General features: G+C 34.4%; 1 protein-coding gene across 1 annotated transcript in view; it reads right to left on the bottom strand.

Moving 5' to 3' along the window:
• Positions 1 to 18138, bottom strand: part of NAALADL2 (N-acetylated alpha-linked acidic dipeptidase like 2) — an 881081-nt gene that overhangs the window by 299664 nt on the left and 563279 nt on the right. The window contains exons 8-9 of the mRNA XM_036243146.1: positions 17380 to 17585; positions 12747 to 12866 (exon numbers count right to left, since the gene is read on the bottom strand). Of these exons, the coding sequence (XP_036099039.1) occupies positions 12747 to 12866; positions 17380 to 17585 (326 nt within the window). The remainder of the gene's footprint in view (positions 1 to 12746; positions 12867 to 17379; positions 17586 to 18138) is intronic.

Here is an 18138-nt window from a genome sequence, read left to right as displayed (position 1 = left end):
TCCAAGAGCTTTTTTTTAGCTTTTTTTTAGATATGTGTATATATATATATACACATATATATATATATATATTTTTTCCCCTTAATCCTCATCTGAGGTTATTTATTTTTTCCATTAATTTCTAGAGAGAGTGGAAGAGAGGGAGGGAGGGAGGGAGGGAGGGAGGGAGGGAGAAACATGGATATGAGAGAGAGATATTGATTGGTTGCCCCTTGCATGCTCCCTGACCAGGACTGGGGATCAAACCTGCAACCTAGAAATTGAACCAGCAACCCTTGAGTGCATGGGGTGATAGTCTAACCACTGAGTACACTGGCCAGGGCTTTCTTTATATTTTTAATTGTATATATTTTAAGTGTACAAAATGATGATTTGATATACATTTACACTGTAGAATGATTACCAAAATTAAGACAATTAACATATCTATCATCAGAGAGTTAACATAGGTGACTGTGTGTGTTTGATAAGAATGCTTAAGATCTATTCTCAACAACTTTCTAGTATAAAATACTGTATTATTAACTATAGTCACAATGATCCTCACAAGTTATTCTTATAACTAAAAATTTACCTATATCATCCCATTAACACCCCCCACACATACTCCCCAACCCCTTAGCAACCACCATTCTATTCTGTTTTTATGAAGTTGACTTTTTCTTTAAGATTCTAAGTGATACCAAACAGTGTTTATTGTTGTCTTTTGACTTATTTCACTTAGCATAATGCCCTTTAGATTGATTCATGTTGTCACAGCTGGCAGAATTTCTTTTTCTTTCTTTCTCTTTCTTTCTTTCTTTCTCTCTTTCTTTCTTTCTTTCTTTCTTTCTTTCTTTCTTCTTTCTTTCTGGTTGAATTATTTCTATTTTATGTAGGTATATAAGTGTGTGTGTGTGTGTGTGTGTGTGTGTATAAAATCACATTTTTCTTTATCCACTCATTTGTTGATGGACATTTTTGATTATTTTCACATCTTATTATTGTGGATGATGCTGCAGTGAATGTTGGGGTGCAGATAGCTCTTTGAGATACTAATTTTACTTCCTTCAGACACATAGTTCAGAAGTGGAATTGCTGGATCATATGGTAATACACTTTTTAATTTCTGTTTTAATTTCTGTTTATCATGATGACTGTACCATTATACATTTCCATCAACAGTGCATATGGGTTCCCTTTCCTCCACAGCCTTGCCAACATTTGTTCTCTCTTGTCTTTTTTTTTTTTTTTAATAGTCATCCTGATAGGTGTGAAGTGACCTATTATTATGGTTTTGATTTGCATTTTCCTAATTAGTATTGATGTTCAGCACAGTTTCATATGCCTAGTGATCATTTGAATATTTTCTATTGAGTTGTATGAGATCTTTATATATTTAGGATAGTGTCTCCTTATCAGATATTGATAATTCCCGACTTACGATGGTTCAACTTATAATTTTTCAATTTCACCATGTTGCAAAAGTAGTAGAAACCATACTTGAACTTTCGAATTTTCATCTTTTCACAGACTAGCAATATGTGCTCTGGTATTCTCTCATGATGCTGGGCAGTGGCAATGAGCCACAGCTCCAGGTGAACCACTCAGTTACAAGGGTAAACAACCAATAGTCTCCAGTGTATTCATTGTGTTGGATGATTTTACCCAACTGTAGGCTTTTATAAGTGTTTGGTAGGCTAGGCTGAGCCATGATTTGGGGTAGGTTAGGTGTATTAAATGGGTGTTTGACTTACAATATTTTCAACATATAATGCATTTATTGGGACATAACCCCATTATAAGTCAAAAAATATCTGTTTACAAATATTTTCTCCCATTCTGTAGTTGCCATTTCAAATTTATTGTTTCTTTCGCTGTGTAGAAGCTCTTTATTTCAGTGTAGTCCCACTTGTTTATTTTACTTCTTGTTGCTTGTGCTTTGATGCCTTAACCAAGAAATCATTGCCAATGAAAAGGATCTTTTTCGCTGTGCTTTCTCTTAGGAGTTTCATGGTTTTAGGTTTTACATTTAAGTCTTTAATCCATTTTGGGTTAATTTTTTTTTGAATGGTGTAAAATAGGGGTCCATTTTCATCCTTCTTATTGAATGTTCTTGGCATCTTGCCAAAAATGTGTTGACAGTAGATGAATGGGTTTATGTCTGGGCTCTGTATTCAGTTCCACTGCTCGATGTGACTGTTTTTGTTTGGTTTGGTTTGGTTTTTATACCAATACCTTACTATTTTGATGACTATAGCTTTGTAATACAGGTAGTGTGAGATCTCCTGCCTTCTTCTTCTTTCCTGGAATTACTTTGGCAATTCAGGGTCTTTTGTGGCTCCATATAAATTTTAGGATAGTTTTTTTTTCTATTTCTGTGAAAAATGCCATTGGAATTTTGATAGAGAGTATATTGAATTTCTATAGAGCTTTAGGGTTTATAGCCATTTTAACAATACTAATTCTTCCAATCAAAGAAACACAGTATCTTTCCATTTATTTGTGTCCACTTCCATTTTTTTTTGATCAGTGTCTTTTACTTATCAGTGTACAGGCCTTTCACCTTTTTGGGTAATTTAAATCCATAATGCAAACACACATAAAAAATGTTTGATTAAGATACCACTTAAAAAAGAAACAACAACAACAAAAAACTATAATTTATACACTTATCAAAGGTAAGATCATGTGACTAGATATTAAGGTTACTCCAGTACTTGTACTTGAAAGAGTGATTCCTTTTTGTTAAACATAAAATCACATATATTTAAACTAATTTCATTACTCATAAAAGTTCTACATAAAATGTCATATGTCATGAAGGCAAAACTTTAAAATTCTGGTTGCTATGTAAATGATTAATTGATGACACTAATGGCAGGTTTTTACCAAAACATATTTAAGATCAGATGGAGAAAAATGACAATTAAATCATCAGAATAGGTTTTATGTTCTAATGGCAAAGTATATTGTACTATATTAAAAATGCTGTGTAGGTGAAACAATTTTATGTAACCTGGCAACAGTGGTAATACAATACTAGTCCTGAGTAAATGGTCATCTTTTGAGTTCTGTAGAGGACTGGTGTCCGATGTACCAATCAAAATGTTACAGATAAAAACTAAATTGGATAAAACCATTTTAAGAATGTAATATTGATTTTGATTATGTGTTTTAAGTCCAAGCTAAATTTGGTAACTTCTCAAATTGTTTAAATGGCTCTTTGGCTATATAGTTCAAATATTTAAATCAGCTGTCTTCTGAAATTCAGGGTTTTAACCAGAATCTCACAAAGACTTCTCTTGATATCTAGATTTAAATAAAAAGGAATTTACAAATTCTCAGTGTATACTGAACAGGAAACTTTGTAAAACAGTAATAAACTAGAGGGATTGCTTGGTTTTAAGACAAAGCAAAGCCTTGTAAACCTAAGAGATAGATAAACCTGCCAATAGAATCACAATTTTAAATGTGAGACTTTATTGAAGTGGTAAATTAGTGTAAGAAAGGGTTTTAAATCGGTTTATTAGACTTTATGTTCACTTCAGTTGACTACTAGCAGTAGAAGCAACAGAAAGGAAGATAAATCAAGCAGAATGCACTGAAAAGAATTCACTATGAAAAAAAATTCAGCCCATCCAGTGTGGCTCAGTGGTTGAAGTATCAACCCATGCACCAAGAGGTCACCAGTTCGATTCTGGGTCAGGACACATACCTAGGCTGTGGGACCCATCCCCAGTGGGGGGCATGCAGGAGGCGGTCAGTCGATGTTCTCTCTCACTGATGTTTCTATCTCTTTCTCCCTCTCTTCTCCTCTCTCTCTAAAATTAATCAATCAATAAAAACATTTTCAAAACTTGAAAGAAAAAAACTTCATAGTGAACAGAAGAATACAGAGAATTTCTCTTAAAAAACAAGCAAAGCCAAAGATAAAAACAAGCAAAAGCTATTATCATATACCATGAAAGACAAGTCAGCAGAAGAATGTTTCAATGCAAAATTTACTTTTACATTTTATAGCAAGCAGAATAAAATTTAAACTCTTTTAGTTCTCTGCATTAAAATGATAGACAATAGAGAGAACAAAAAAACAGCTATTTTGATTCAACAACCATGGCTCTGTACTCTACCACTCTGCATTTTGAATAATATTATGTACTAAATGCCCTCCCAAAATTTATAGGATGAAGGCTAACCACCAAAGTGACTATATTTGGAAGTAGGCCTTTAAAAAGGTAAATAAGTTTAAATGAGATCATAAGGGTAGGGCCCTAATTCAGTAGAACTAATTTCCTTAAAGAAGAGGAAGAGATTCCAGGACGAGTGTGCTCAGAGAAAAGGGCCGCGTGAGGGCACAATGAGAAGCTGGCCAGCTGCAAGCCAAGGAGAGAGGTCTCACCAGGCCTACCTTACCTGCACCTTATCTTGGACTTCCGGCCTCCAGAACTGTGAGAAAACAAATTTCTATTCTTTTTTCTTTTTTTTATCCTCACCCGAGGACATTTTTTCATTTTTTATTCAGATAGAGTAGGAGGAAGAGAGAAGAGAGAGAGAGAGAAGCATCAACGTGAAAGGGACACATCGAGTGGCTGTCACCGACACAACCCAACCAGGGCCGGGGACAAACTGCAACCGAAGTACATGCTCTTAGCGGAACCGAACTGGGTCTCTCTGGACCACAGGCCGACGCTCTAACCGCTGAGCCAAACTGGCCAGGGCCAAATTTTTATTCTTTAAATCACCCAGTCAGTGGTATTCATTTTTTTTTTAATTAATTAATTAATTAATTAATTAATTAATTTATTTATTTATTTTTCTTTATTGAATTTAGAGAGAGAAGAAGGGAGGAGAGAGAGAGATAGAAACATCAATGAGAGAGAACATCGATTGGCTGCCTCCTGCACGCCCCCCACTGGGGTCGGGCCCACAACCTGGGCATGTGCCCTGACCGGAATCAAACCAGCGACCTCTTGGCATGGGTTGACGCTCAACCACCGAGCCACACCAGCTGGATGACTAGGGCTATTTTTAATAATTCCAGATGTATACATATAAAATCAAGGAAAAACGTTAATTAATAACTCTTATTTGAAAGTCAGGCTTCTGGTAACTCAAGAATTTGCCCTAATTAGCTGCTGGGGCTAATATAATTATACTGCCTGAGGAACGGAGGCGCGGTTGGCACGAGGAAAAGCGGCACCTTGCAGGCAGCGGCAACGGCACAGCCACTGTGCAGACATAGCGGCGGCCGTTCAGTCCCTGGGCCTGAAGGGGAGGGGCACAGGCATGAAGTGCTGCCCTCGGTTTGAACGTGGAAATGGAAATGGACAGCAGTTCATGCCGTCATAAGAGACGCTTTGGTAGATCGGTACAGGAGGAGTTTGTTTACATGACTGAAGTATTGAGCTTTGAAGAGACTGGTGGTTAACTTTCTTCAAGATTATCAGGACATTCAAACATTTTGTCAGTGTTCTAAAATGCATAATTCTAAATTAAACCAATCACGTTGTCTCTTTTCTGTAGATTCCAGTATAGCACACAACACACGTGCCCTGTATTTTAGTTTTTTATGCATGTCTTATGTTCATGGTACAATAGAAGTTCCCAGGCAACTGGGGCATTTCACATGCTGACTGTGTGCTTACACACTTGAAATAATGTCATATACAACTGGATTCTCTATAAAAGTGATCACACAATAGACCTCTGCAGTAGATGGGGTATTCACAATGAAGTGATACTGTACTAGGATTATGGGCTCAATACTCTAATTCATGTAGTTGAAATAAGACACGTGTACTTTATTTTCTGGTGGGCAGTTCTTGGTATATAAAAGAAATGAAACTTGTTTAAAAACATCCTATAAGACACATATATCTTTGCTAACATTTTAGACTTTAAAAAAATAAACAACACTGTTTATCCTGTGGACAGTTTTACAATATTGATGCAACTGTCTGGTTCTGATCAGGTTTGCCAGCCGCTGGCAGGGGCTGCAAAAGCAACATTTAAGGAGACTAGGGCGAGATGGACTACTTTCATATGTACAAATGCTTCAGGCCTCCCTAAAATAACCTCTGAGAAATTGCATCACTATTTATTTGAGATGTGCAGAGCACTGACTAATATACGGATGATCAAATTCCATTTTTCTAAAGGCAACATCAATACGTTCTGTAATCTATGAAATATTTTTTTAATAATAAGGGTGGAACAGCCATATATGTACAGAGATATATGTGTTTGTATTGCATCCTGATGCTTAAAATTATTTTAGGTGTAAATTTTATTGTATCTTTAATTTCATAACTTGTTTTGCATAAAGACAGTTGTGTTTTATTAACGAAGAGGCCACCGAACAGTGTATCTTTTATTGCACAGTTAAGAGGTCAATTAAAATTATTTTCAAGAAAGAGCTTTTTTTTCCAATTACAAAGAATCTTTACTCATTACTCATTTAGGGAACCTGGGCACACCATTCATCTCCATAGAACATCCCACAGTCCCTGGATGTTTCCAGTAGACTGGAAAGCAAATGTTTGTTAGGGAAAATGAATAATAAAGGTTTATAATGCACCTTAAACATCAACATGTTCTGTGTAATAAGATAATGGAATGAAAAAGCTGTTTAGAAGACTTCCACAAGAAAGACTAATAATTAAAGATAGTGTTGTTACCAGTAAGAAAGTGAAAAGTCAAGCCACAGACCTAGATAATAATTCACAACATTTAACCAACAAAAGACTTGTATAGATACAAGGAACTCTTTCGTACTGATAAGAAAAAGATGAACAACTCTCTTTTAAAAATGGGCAAAAGGCTTAAGTAAGCCTTCACAGAGGATGATATCCAAATGTCCAATGAGTATATGAGTATGACAAAAGGCACTCAATATTATTAATCATCAGAGAAATTGAAGTTAAAACCCAAAATGATACCACCATACATCTATGAGAATGATCCTACCAACTGCTAGTGATGATAGGAAGCAATTGGGATATTTATACATTGCTGGTGATAGTGTAATTGGTACAAGCACTTTGGAGAACTCTTTGGCAGTATCTATGAAAGTTAAACATGTGCCTATCCTGTGACTTAATTCTACAACTAGATAAATATCCAAGAATAATCATACACAAAAATAATCATAACCACTGTTTCCATTATAGAAAAACTAGAAAATCATTATCCAAATTTAAATGATCACCAACTATATAGTAAAAATTAAATAACTGACATCTGAATCTCTTATGTTACCACGTAAATATTCAGTTAAGTTTTAAGCATTTTACTAGATTTTGTCAAAAATCCTTTTCATACATAATTGGCATACTTTTTTAAAATCCATAATGTACATACTAGCATTACCATTATAACAAAATTGTAAAAAGTGATTCCACTGTATTTTATCAGTAAAATATAACTATGAAGTAAAAATATTAATATAAAATTCACAGAGATCATTTATAATTTAAAAATATATATTTATTTTATAAATGTTTGTGGAATTTAGAAATATTAATTTTATAGTTTTTTGAATTGAGACATTTTATTCTAAAACTTACAAGCTAATTTTAAATGAACTATTTTTTATTTTAAAAAATATTGGTAGCACAAAGGGAAAAGAAAGCATATTCAAAATAGTAATGAAAGTATCAGGATAAAATCAACCATAGAAAAGCCTTGGTTATTGCCCCTTATTTACCACTTAGTGGTAACTAAGTCAATGGTAGACTGTTGCTGCTTTTAGAAAAGAAATCAGTTTATTAGCTATCAGTGTTTTAACTTAGAAAAATAGTTTTAATATTGTTTTTAAAGTTATAATAAACATTTTCAAATAACCTCAAAAAAGAGAGCAGAATAATAAACTTTCATGTTTCTATTACCCAGTTTGGTAACCATCACCATTTCATTATTCTTTAGATAAGTTTTTAATCTTTCATGAATTTGAAGAAACTCCTATACCCACTAATGGTGGATCCAAATTCATTAAACATTCCTGAATTTTCAAAAGAGTTTATCTTCTCCACTCAGGATGATTTAGTTCAAATTTAGTGGACTAACCTCAGGGAAATGGTGTCTTTTGTTAATGTCAAAGGTTTAATCTCTCTTTTTTTTCTTCAAAATCTAAGTTAGAATATCAAACCAGAAGGAAAGCTCATCCCAGCCACAACGGACGGTTTTCTTAATGGTCTTGAAGATGTCATAGAACTGCTCACATGTATAACAACATGAGTCGACCTTAAAAATCATTATGCTAAGCAAAAGAAGCCACATATAAAGGGCTACATAGTGTATAATTCTTTTTCATTCTTATGTTATTCTGAAAGAGAAACCTATAAGTGCAAAAGCCTGGAGGTAGAGATGAAGGAAGGAGATTGAATGCAGAGGGGAATTATGGAAATTTGAGGGATGATAGGAATACTGTATATTTTAACTGTCATGGTGTTTACATGATTGTATACATTTCTAAAAATTCATCAAGCTATACATTTAAGAAGGAAAACATTTACTACATGTAAGTTATATCTCAATTTACCCAATGAGTCTAATAGAAAGAATATCATTCCAAGATGTGATGGACCAAGTACAGTTACTATCTTCTTCCTTGACTGGGATAACATACAATTAATGAAGATTTAACTGGTGTTTGACTTAGGGTAATCATTTTATTGATTTTTTATCAAGCTTGTAATACATTAAAATATCTTATATGGGTCCAGGTCTTCTAAATAAATAAAGTACTGTGCATGAATTCTTTAAAAATTTCATCTGATGTATTTAAGTTTACCACATGAAATTATCAAGATGTTTCGGAATCTGCATTTGTGTACATGTGCATGTAATATTTTGTACAACTTAAGTCATCTAGAATTTAGCCAGCATGCTTTCTTTTTTTTTTTTTATCCTCACCTGAGGGCATTTTTCCATTTTTTGTTCAGGTAGCGTGTGAGGGAGAGAGAGGAACAGAGAGAGAGAGAGAGAGAAACATCGACGTGAAAGGAACACATCGAGTGGCTGCCACCCACACAACCGACCAGGGCGGGGGACAAACTGCAACCGAGGTACGCGCCGTAGCGGGAACCGAACCCGGGTCTCTCAGGACCGCAGGCCGACGCTCTAACCGCTGAACCAAACCGGCCAGGGCGCCAGCATGCTTTCTTTATTGAGAATATTGTTCTATGTAGAAAAAGCATTTTGAATTAGCTTTTGTCTGTTTTGTGCTGAGTTATAGGTAACATGAGATTTTTATATGGTAACAGAATCTAAATAAACTGATAAAATATAAAGATATCAAAGACTGATAACATATATTCATCTCTGTAAGTGAAGTTACACATATTCTGATGTTATAATTGTTATATTTTTTAAAAATTAATGTAATTTAATTTCATTTAGTAACACTACTGGTAAATTATTTTAAGTAAAACATATAAATTACTGTAGGGTTTTGTTTCTTTCAATTCTCTTAACCTTTATATGGCTAAGACTATTCATATATTTTAAAGAAAAAATATGTGATTTAAAATTTTTGTATGCGAATATACTTTATATAATCATATATGAAAATTTTAACATATGAAGATAAATAATTCCCATTTTTTTAAATTGCATATGCTATAGTTTGAACTTGTGATAATCCTATTCTTCCAAATAGTCCTATGAAACACACACACACACACACACACACACGCACAATCTCAACTAAAGGAAATTTCCTTTCAATACAGATTTCAATTCATTTTAGGTTAGTATATTGACATTTTCAATTACAGAACAAACAAATAAGGAGGTACATCTGCTATGTCACTATTAAATATTGAGAAACTATTATATTCTCAGATATTTCTATTAACATGAAATTTCTACAGATAGATATTTCTATAGATATGATACATCTTAAACATTTATTTTTTCTATTTATCTATAAATGTTAATAATTACATAGCTTCCAAGATTCTCAAAGTAGGAAAACTGTAACATAAGAGAAAAAAAAGACATAATTTTTAAACTAACTTTCCCCAATTTCTGTATATTTCAGCTACTTCTTCTTCTTAATCACCCACTTATTCAGAAATATCTTAACTTCCCAAGGGAGACATCTGCTCTGACTTTCCTCTTTTGAGTTTTTCTCAGGCAGATAAGAAAGTCAGAGAATTAAAAGCAATGTACAGAGCAAGAGGAATTTAATTACAGATGTGAATACAATTTAGGATATGCATATTGGGGTTTGGCTAATTTCAAATGTACAGATTTATCCATTTCATCTTTTATAGTGTCTTCTTTATTACACTACATATGGAAATGGAAATGAAAATTATTAACCCAGAGAATACTTTATGAAAATCATAAAATATTAGTTTGCAAAACATTTCAATCAAAAAGATTTATGGCTAATCAAAAGCATTGTTCATTATCTTTTGTTCTAATTCAGTTTCCGCGATACTTACTGAAAACTTTGTGGGCATAAAAAGGTCATTTCTTTAATTTTTTGTTTTTTAATCCTCACCCGAGGACATTTTTTGACATTTTGTTCAGATAGAGTGGGAGAGAAAGAGAGAGAGAGAAACATCGACGTGAAAAGGACACATCAAGTGGCTGCCACCCGCTCAACCAACCAGGGCTGAGGACAAACTGCAACCAAGGTACATGCCCTTAGCGGGAACCAAACCCAGGTCTCTCTGGACCGCAGGCCGACGCTCTAATCGCTGAGCCAAACTGGCCAGAGCAGAAAGGTCATTTCTAACACAGCTCTTACTTGGGGTTGGGAGAAAACCACCTTCCAGTGGTGGCATAATTGCTTTCATTCTGAGAAATAACAAAGCATTTATCTGCAGTGAAAGTCATTACAAGAATGTGGAAATAAAAGTATAAACTCTACTGCCCTGGCCGGTTTGGCAAAGCGGTTGGAGCGTCGGCCTGCAGTACTGAGAGACCCGGGTTCGGTTCCCGCTAAGGGCACGTACCTCGGTTGCAGTTTGTCCCCGGCCCTGGTTGGTCGTGCAGGTGGCAGCCACTCGATGTGTCCCTTCACATCGATGTTTCTCTCTCTCTCTCTCTCTCTCTCCCTCCCGCTCTAGCTGAACAAAAAATGGAAAAATGTCCTCGGGTGAGGATAAAAAAAAAAAATAAATAAAAAAAAAAAAAAGTATAAACTCTACTAATAAACAAAATTTATTACACAAAATGTGTAAACTTCTTTAAAACTAGTGAAAAGTGAATAAATAAAAAATTTTAAAAACTAGTGAGACATTACCCCAAACTACACAATTTTTTAGAAGTAAGTTACTTTGTAGGAAAATGCATGTTTGTGTTTTCCATGTTTTTCGTTTGTTTATTTTATTTTATTTTTTCTGTCACTATTTATCCCCTCTATGCCCTATTTCACCTCCCTACTCCAAGTTTTTTAAAACATTATTTTCTGAATATCTTGAATTTTGTTATCAGTATATTCTATCAGTTGAATACAGATCCGTCTTAACAATGTAGTTGAAAATATAAGTCAAGTCCCAAATTTACTCAAAACATGAATATGGGAGAAGAAATCGAAAGGAACTGAGTTTACAACAAAATGTAAAGACTGGCAGAATTGGGCACTTGGGAGCCAAATTCAATTTAAGAAATAAATTTACATTTACACACATTCTCTGTAACCGTACAATTCATACCTACAACTATAGCCATAATAGAGTAGTAAGTGAAAAATGTAAGGACATAAGAAATAGCTTGAGAGAATATTGATAAAAGCTCAGCAGTAGATCATTCCTTAAAATGCTTATAGATGGTTCTTTGCATATAAATAAGTACCAGCTATAACTTTAAATGTAAATGGATTAAATGCCCCAAGCAAAAGACATAGGGTAGTTGATGGATAAGAAAATATGGCCCATATATATACTGTCTACAAGAGACCTAACTCAGAACAAAGACTCACACAAGAAGAAGTGAAGGGATGGAAAAAATTTTCCATGGAAATGGAAACAAACAAACAAAAATGTTGAACAAAACAGACTTCAAGACAAAGAGACAAAGAAAGTCACTATACAAGGCTGGTGCAGCCATTGTGGAAAACATTATGGAGTTCCCTCAAAAAATTAAAAATGGAACTGCCTTTTGACCCAGTGATCCCACTTTTGAGAATATATCGTAAGAATGCCAAAACCTCATTTACAAAGAATATATGCACCCCTATATTCATAGCAGTGTTATTTACAATACCCAAGATCTTGAAATAGCCCAAGTGCCCACCAGTAGATGAGTGAATAAAAAGCTGTGGTACATTTACACGGTAGAATACTATGCAGCTGTAAAAAAGATTGAACTCTTACCTTTTACGACAGCATTAATGGGCCTGGAGATTATTTCGCTTGGTTAAATAAACCAGTCAGAGAAAGACAAATAGCATATAATCTCATTAAAATGTGAAATATACTGAACAAAATAAGTTAATGAACAAAATAGAGCTGGAGGCATGAATACATGAAACAGACTGACAAATGTCAAACAGGAAGTGGGTGGGTGGGACTAGATAAAGGATGGTGAAGGGATTAGCTAAAGAACATATATGAATACCCCATGGATGCAGACAATAGTGTGATGAGGGCCATAGAAGGGGGTACAGAGGGCTGGGTGGAGGTGGGCAAAGGGGGGGATGAGGGACATCTGTAATAGTGTAAACAATGAAAAATTTAAGTAAATAAAAATATATCAAGAAATGCCAAATTATAGTTGTCTAGTCATTTTATAACAGCAGTCGATCTTACCTCTGCTACCAGTTGCTGAAGAGATGGTGAAGCTACAGAATATAGACTTGAGTTACCCCTTATGGGACTATGGAGACTAACATAAGCTACAACATTTCTCTGCAGAACCTTCTTGGAATCCTGAAATTAGAACAAGAAAAATCTGCTCTAATATAAATAAAAATAAAGAGATTCTATTTAATTAGTTACATATTAAATAATAAACATTTTCCACTTAAAATCATTGCAGTGTACAAGTACTTTTAAAAAAAGCAATTTCATTCTATTAAGAGAGCACAAAGGCATAAAAAGATTTTAAATAAATGTGATGAGTTATCCATAACATTTGATAAAAATATTTTAAAACATGTTCTTGAGTCAAATTTTAAGAGAATATATTCTTCAATGGTTAACATATTATGAGATTCACCTCCAAACTACAATGGAATTTTTGGTTGAGTGACGGCACTTAATTTTATAGTCTTTGAATTAGAGAACAGACAAGGGAAAACTACTTCAGTGATTAATAAACCAACCCTTTCCTTTGAAGCAATGATCTACTTTTTGTACAAAGTGGCTCTTTATTCTGAGCAAAATGGAGCATAATACAATTGTGTCCCTGCACATATTACCTGAAATAAAACCTGATATATTTCACGCACATTACTAGCATAAAATGATTCAATAGAATAGTTTTTTTCAGTTCTCTGCTAAATTCTACCCCCTAAAATTAAGGACCGGTGGTTCTATTAATATAATACCACCACTTAAAAGTCCCTCTGATATTTTTCTCCTTTTCTTGAACAAATATTTAATGAGTAATTACCATGGTGGCAGCTCTATAGAAATATCCTAAAAATTCTATTACTACATGTCTTAGGTGCATACATTTCTTCTCCTAACACTATCAGATGAAATACTGCAAGGACTTATAATATCTAGGAAATCAATGTTACTCATATTTTATATTGAAAATTCAGCTATATCTCTGTAAGAGAGGTGAAAAGACAATTCATTTAAAATTAGTAAGTACTTTTAAAAAAAGGAAGGAAAAGTACTTTAACTCAAGTGCTCTACTTTACACATAACATTTTTTAAAAGTCCAGTGTTACACAAACTATAGAAAAACAGCTTCTACTTGCATACTAGCACACAGACACTGTCAATGTTAGTCCTTTTCATTCTCTGGAGACCCTCATGATACAGGCATTCACGTACTCATTTAATAAATCAAGTCTTGAGGAAGGTAATCTTGCCTAAGGCCATGTGCTTTGGAGTAGAAAAGATTCGAACTCAGACTTCTATGACTGTAAAATTTATAGTATTTCTGCAATAGCCAGCGAAATTTGAAGATTCCTCACAGAAGAAATAGTATTTTTTGAAGAACCTATTTAGTAAATTTAGTTACAATTCTCCCCAAGGATCAAGATCAGTATTGAGTCAATTCTCTAATAACTCTATCACAATAAAATTCAATTTTAAGTTTACTGACCTAAATAGCCTAATTGTTTTAATTACATCTGTGGATTTCAAGGAGTTCTTGTGCAAATGAAATTAAATAGGACAATATGACATGTCAACAAATTTTTTCCTCACCATCTTCACTAGGGAATATATTTAGAGCATAAATTGGTTTCTGTCTAAAAGAAACTGTTTCAGAGAAAGACAAATACCACGTGATCCTACTGATTTGTGGAATATAATGAACAAAATTAACTGATGAACAAACTAGACCCAGAGACATAGAAAGGAGTATGGTTCAGACTGACAAACCTCAGAGGAGGGGTGAGGGGAAGGGATGAGATAAACCACAGAACTTATATGCATATATGTGCATGTATGCATGACCAATGGACATAGACAACAACAAGGGAGAGGGGGCGGGATCAGGAGGAGGATGTCTAGGGGGGAAAGAGGAAACATCTATAACAAAAATAAATTAATAAAAATTGCAAAAAAATAAAGAAACTGTTTCATTCTTATGAGAGTAAATTTTGAACACGAAAACTAACAGTTTCTAAATTCCTCTTCAACTAGATAGTTACAAAATGGTTTCATAAACTGTACTGAAGTAATCTTCTAAAAGATGGTAACTTGCAATATTATATTTTAAAAGCTAATAATCAAATCAATATATTTTATTCAACATTTTCTTTACTCAAATATCTTTGCCCAAAAAGTCGTGAAAAAGCCAGAAAGTGGTTAAGTGCATAATTAGTTGTTAAATATGCATACATGCATGACTATTCTAGGATATGGGTTCCTCATCTTTTTGCATAAGAAGAGGCTTTTCTAACATGAACATTTGCCCCTATGGACTCCCATATTACTGTGATTTTAATGTGGGTATCTGTTGATTGAGAAAATATAAAGTTACCAAAAGGTACAACAATTGGGCAAAACTTAAAAATAAATTTTGTTACTTTATTAACCACAAAAATATCTACTTAATTAAAAAATAGAACTGCTCACATTCACCCAAGGCCACATTATTCATTCAACATGAAGGCTATGATGCATGATGCTCAGATAAATCCAAGGATTTTTTTGCAATGCACTTCCCCATGCACGGGGTTCAAGATATTATATGAGAGACATAAACCTGCTTTGAGAACACAGCTTAGAAATATACTTATTTCTTTAGGATTCACATAAATTTACTGGGAAAGGTTCTACATATCAAGAAGGCTGTGTAATACAGTAGAATAAATTTTTAGAATTTAAAAAGAATGTTTAAGACATTATCTTAAAATGTGTCTTATTGTTATAACAAAAACTAAAACAACCTGGCCCATGTGGCTCAGTGGTTGAGCATCGACCCATGCACCAAGAAGTCGCAAGTTTGATTCCAGGTCAGGACACATGCCCAGGTTGTTGGCCTGATCCCCAGTGGGGGCATACAGGAGGTTGCCAGTCAATGTTCTCTCTCCTGGATGTTTCTAGCTCTCTCTCCTTCTCTCTTTCTCTCTCTCTGTCTAACATCAATAAAGAAAAAGAAAAAAGAAAACTATAACATTGTTTTCTTTCTGACAATTACATTCTGAATTATTAAAGTCAGCCCAGATCACAAATATATTCCCCAAGTTGTTGTTTTTTTTTTTTTAACTTATTTATATTCTTGAAGTAAGTAATAGAAGCTTGAGAAGTTGTTTTAGCTATTACATTTCCTTCTTACTAAAAATTTACCAATTTAAAATGTTTCTTTCAGTAAGGGAATTTATTCATTTGAATTAGTTTTTGAATATAGAACAAGCATTCACTCCATTAATTTACATATGGAACAGCACTGTAATTTATAATCTCTGACTCTTGATAAATTTTACACTGTAAATGTTTTCTCAATTTTAAGTTTTCTTTTCTTCATATTAAAAACACACTTGCTATTTTCTTTTATATACTTTTTAGATATTTTCTTTGATATTCAATAGACATTTGATCTTTTTTGTGTGCTAACATTAAAAAAAAAAAAATGAAACGAGAATTTTCCAATAGACATTTAGAATTGTTCTCCAAAGCTGAGGTAGTGAATAAATTAAACTGGTTTTGTTTTCCTAGCTACCACTGGACAGGTTTCTTCTACGTGTTTCCACTGCACCTCTTGTTGTTGTTTTTTTGTTTTTTTTTTGTTTTTTATCCTCACCCGAGGACATTTTTCCACTTTTTTATTCAGATAGAGCGGGAGGGAGAGAGAGGAAGAGAGAGAGAAACATCGACGTGAAAGGGACACGTCGAGTGGCTGCCACCCCTATGACCCTACCAGGGCCAGGGACCAACTGCAACCAAAGTACATGCCCTTAGCGGGAACCGAACCCGGGCCTCTGTGGACCGCAGGCCGATGCTCTAACCGCTGAGCCAAACCGGCCAGGGCTGCACCTCTTTTTTAAAAAATCATGAAAGTAAATAGAATGTCTGAGTTTTACAATGTATTTATTATTGTTAATATGGCATCAATCCACTTATCAGCTGTCTTATTCTATTAAAAACTGTGCATCTGTTAGACACAGACATAGAAGCATTTGAAACTAAATACTCCCGTTGTTTTCTAACAATGACCCATTCATTTGGACAAAGGCTTCTTAAGGTAGTAGCTAGGTAGGCATTTATGTAGGTAGGAAGGAAGAGCAGGGAGATGAGGAGCTAAGTATGCAAGAGTTGAGAGAGGAAGGAATGGAGGGAGGAACAAAAAGAGGAGAAATTAAAAAACAACACTATTTTGACTCTAGTCCCTATATTGCATAGCTAAATTACAATGCTAAGATTATAAACATTTAAATGGGAGACCGTTTCCTTATTGTAGATAATTGCTAGAAAGTTTTACAAAGAAAGGTAATAGTATGTATCTCTTGATCTTTTCTCATCCTGTGACTGCCAACCTGTCCAAGGAGATACACAATAACCAGGTAAACACTGCTGTGGGCATATTAGAGTCTACAGATCTGGAAGCAACAAGAATAGATCCCACACAATTCACCGTGCACTACCGCTAAGTTCCCTTCCTTCTTCTGTTCTTCTGAGTGATTTTAGCAACCTAACAGATGTGGCACCCTGGTTGAGGTGAACATTCTTGTCCTCGGCTTCAACAATTTTACTTTGCCTACTGTAGTAAGAAAGAGAGAAAGAGAGAGAGAGAGAATAATAATGAATGTACATTTACCTCTCCCCATTCATATGAGCCAATATTGCCAAACACTGTTCCTCCCCAGGAACAGAAAACAATACTTCGGTCTGGTCTCCACCCTCTCTTCGCTCTTAGCATCAAGGCCTGGATGAAAGCTGTGATGACGGCAGTGCTACTGGCCCATTCCTGTCCACTGTAACCGGACGCAGTGTGATGGCGGCTGCCAACGACCACATACCGGTCTGGGAACAGAGAGAAACCAGAGCCATTAAAACAAAATATAAAGCTCAACAATAAATTTAATGACATTTACATAATCCTATAGCACGACTGAGGAACAATTATGTAAAACTGTTCTAATAATTAAGATTACTTTACATTTTTCACCCTTGTCTTGGTTCACACATCTGTGCATATCAAAGCAGAGGCAGCTGCTGAACCCAATTATGAATCCAACGCTTAGATTCATATTACTGTCCTCTGTAACATGCATATTAATTGATGAGAAATACAAATATGCCACAATGAAACCTTTATCTAACATTTTCCCAGAATCATAGTGGGAAGCGCCCTGTAAACAGTGTGCGTATGCTCAGTAAATATTAATGAACTATTAATACATTGAGGGAGCAGTTATTTAAAAGCTTTAAATATTAAAAATGTGGTAGTCATTTATGGATTTTGCAATAAATGAAGTATTTAGGGAATTAATTATAGGTTCTAATTTATAGTTTCAGCTTCTCTTCTTTCTCTGAAGAATAAAAAATCAACATCAATAGGCATCCAATGAATGTA

The sequence above is a fragment of the Molossus molossus genome, unplaced genomic scaffold (assembly GCF_014108415.1).
Source record: "Molossus molossus isolate mMolMol1 unplaced genomic scaffold, mMolMol1.p scaffold_m16_p_5, whole genome shotgun sequence".
Classification (NCBI taxonomy): Eukaryota; Metazoa; Chordata; class Mammalia; order Chiroptera; family Molossidae; genus Molossus; species Molossus molossus.
This window is presented reverse-complemented; position numbering and strand designations above follow the sequence as displayed.